This window comes from Natrix helvetica, assembly GCF_964273705.1.
Source record: "Natrix helvetica genome assembly, chromosome: 5".
NCBI classification, from domain to species: Eukaryota; Metazoa; Chordata; class Lepidosauria; order Squamata; family Natricidae; genus Natrix; species Natrix helvetica.
In genome coordinates, this window is record NC_138551.1 from 3,206,347 (window position 1) to 3,208,933 (window position 2,587).

The 2,587-nt window shown below is 48.0% G+C and overlaps 1 protein-coding gene across 1 annotated transcript in view; it reads left to right on the forward strand.

Annotated features, from left to right (window-relative positions):
- Positions 1–433, forward strand: part of LOC309393790 (maestro heat-like repeat-containing protein family member 7) — a gene marked incomplete at both ends in the record, with an annotated part of 27,865 nt that extends 27,432 nt beyond the window's left edge. Inside the window, one exon of the mRNA XM_081956287.1 lies at positions 191–433. Coding sequence (XP_081812413.1) covers positions 191–433 — 243 coding nt within the window. The remainder of the gene's footprint in view (positions 1–190) is intronic.
- Positions 434–2,587: the final 2,154 nt, after the last annotated feature.

Here is a 2,587-nt window from a genome sequence, read left to right on the forward strand (position 1 = left end):
ACGGATTGCCGCCTCTCAGCTGAACTAAAAAACAGCTCGGCTCACCAGCACTGACGCCGAGGGCGGTCTTTGAGTGCTGCGTGCACGAGCGAAGCGCTTGAGCGAAGCGCTCTCTCATAGAACCGGTAGGAAAGGATTTGGAATCCCACCAGTGCTCACAACCTCTTTTCCTTTTGATTTTGCCTACTAGTTGAGACGGTACCGGGACCAAGGAGAAAGCATCTTCATGGACCAAGCGTTTGCCTTCTTGGATAGCCCCCGGCCGTCTCTGCAGGAGGCAGCCATCAAACTCTTAGGTAGGCACATGGTTATTATGTATAACCAACCGCATCCATGTGTGTTGTACCCCAAGAGAGGAAGGACAACCTGGATCATTGTGGCTGGAATCTGGACAAAGACACAGGGCAAGCATTCACCTGTTTGCTTTCAATAAGGTAAGATGGGCTGCATCAACCGAGGGTTAGAATCAAGATCAGGTGAAGCGTTAATACCACTTTATAAGGCCTTGGTAAGGCCACACTTGGAATACGGCATTCAGTTCTGGTCGCCACGATGTGGAAAAGATGTGGAGACTCTAGAAAGAGTGCAGAGAAGAGCAACAAAGAGGATTAGGGGACTGGAGGCTAAAACATGATCAACGGTTGCAGGAACTGGGTATGTTTAGCTTAAGAGAAAGAAGGACTAGGGGAGACACGATAACAGTCTTCCAATATCTCAGGGGTTGCCACAAAGAAGAGGGAGTCAAGCTGTTCTCCAAGGCACCTGAGGGTAGGACAAGAAGCAATCGGTGGAAACTAATCAAGGAGAGAAGCAACCTAGAATTAAGGAGACACTTCCTGGCAGTCAGAACAATTAATCAGTGAAACAACTTGCCACCAGAAGTTGTAAATGCTCCAACACTGAACGTTTTCTAAGAGATACCATTTGTCTCAAACGAGTTAGGGTTTCCTGCCTACGCGGGGGGTTGGACTAGAAGACCACCAAGGTCCCTTCCAATTCTGTTATTCCAATCTAGTCTTGGAATTGGGTCTCCTTCCTTGGGGCGGCCATTTTGTGAGAGTGCCTGCGGGTGCTGAAAGTTTCATCCAGCCCTAGTTTAATCCAACCTGGAAGAAATCCAGCCATGATTTTTTAATTTTCCTGTTAAAAGAAGTATTTGCCAATCGCCGCGCTTTTATGAGGTGTGGACTTCAACTCCCAGAATTCCCCAACCAGCATCCTCTGGCTGGGGAATTCTGGGACTCAAAGTCCGCACATCGTACAGTTGCTGAAGGGTTGAGAAACGTGGCTCTGATGTCCACCTTGGTTTCATAAACGTGGCTTGGTCCTCGCAGAGTGGCCGGTCTTCGTGGTCAGCGACGTTCTGGGTTTTTCTTTTTCAGAGATCATAGCGCGAGAGACAAACCACAGATCGACGGTCAATGCCATTGCGACAGGTGAGCAAAAAACAGCAACAGGGACGAGGTTCTCCCCGGCCGCTTTATGCAATAATTGTGGTTTTTTTCTGACTTTCTTTCTGAAGGGCAATGGGTGGGAGGCCTAGTGGTCTCAGGGGACTTTGCTGTGGGCTGGTCAAGTGAGATGACACTCCTGGGAATGTCCTGCTCTGGATCAGCCTCAGTGGAAGTCAGGTGCCAACTTCTTGTTGGTGAACAGACAGAGATAATATTTCAATGCGCCTTCTTCATGGATATTATATGGTAGGTATCTTCCTCCCCTTCCTCCTCCTCTTCCTCTTCTTCTATTTCTTCTTTTCCTTCTGCTTCTCTTCCTCCTCCTTCTCTTTCTCTTTCCCCTTCTCTTTCTTCTCCTTCTCCCCTTTCCCCTTTTCCGTCTTCTTCTTCTTTCCCTTTCTCTTTTCCCCTTCCCCTTCTCCTCTTTCCCATTCTCCTTCTCTTTCTCCTTCTCTTTCTTTCTCCTTCTGCCTCCACTTCTTCTCTTTCCCTCTCTTTCTCCTCCATCTTTTCCCCATTCTCTTCCCCCTTCCCCTTCCCCTTCTCCTTCTTCTCCTTCTTCCTTTCCCCTTGCCCTTCTCCGTTTCCTTCTTCTCCTCTTTCTCTTTCCCTTTCTGTTTCCCCTTTCTTCTTCTCCTCTCTTCCATTCCCCTTTTCTTTCTCCTTCTCTTTCTTTCTCTTTCTCCTTTTCCTTCTTATCTTTCCTCCTCTTTCTCTTTCTCCTCCTCGTTTCCCCCCTTCTCTTCCCCCTTCCCCGTTTTCTTTCCCCTTCTCATTTTCCTTCTCTTTCTCCTTCTCCTTCTCTATCTCTTTTCCCTTTCCCTTCTTCACCACCACCACCACCATTTCTCCTCCTCTTCCTCTTTCCTTCCACTCCTAGTGATGAATCTTGTGTCCATGGAAACAAAGACTTCCAACATTTGCTTGGTGGCCTCTGAGATCGTGGAGAATGTCACTTATCACGATTCTATTTCGGAAACCCTGCTAGAAAGATGGCTTGACCGAATAACCAGGATCTGCAGAAGATGAACAGCTTCCCCGGGGGACAGAGAAAAGGTAAACTTCTCCTTCCCCAAAAAATTAAGGAAGAGGATCTGAAGGAACCCGGGGGAGGTACCCCAGGTGCTCATAAA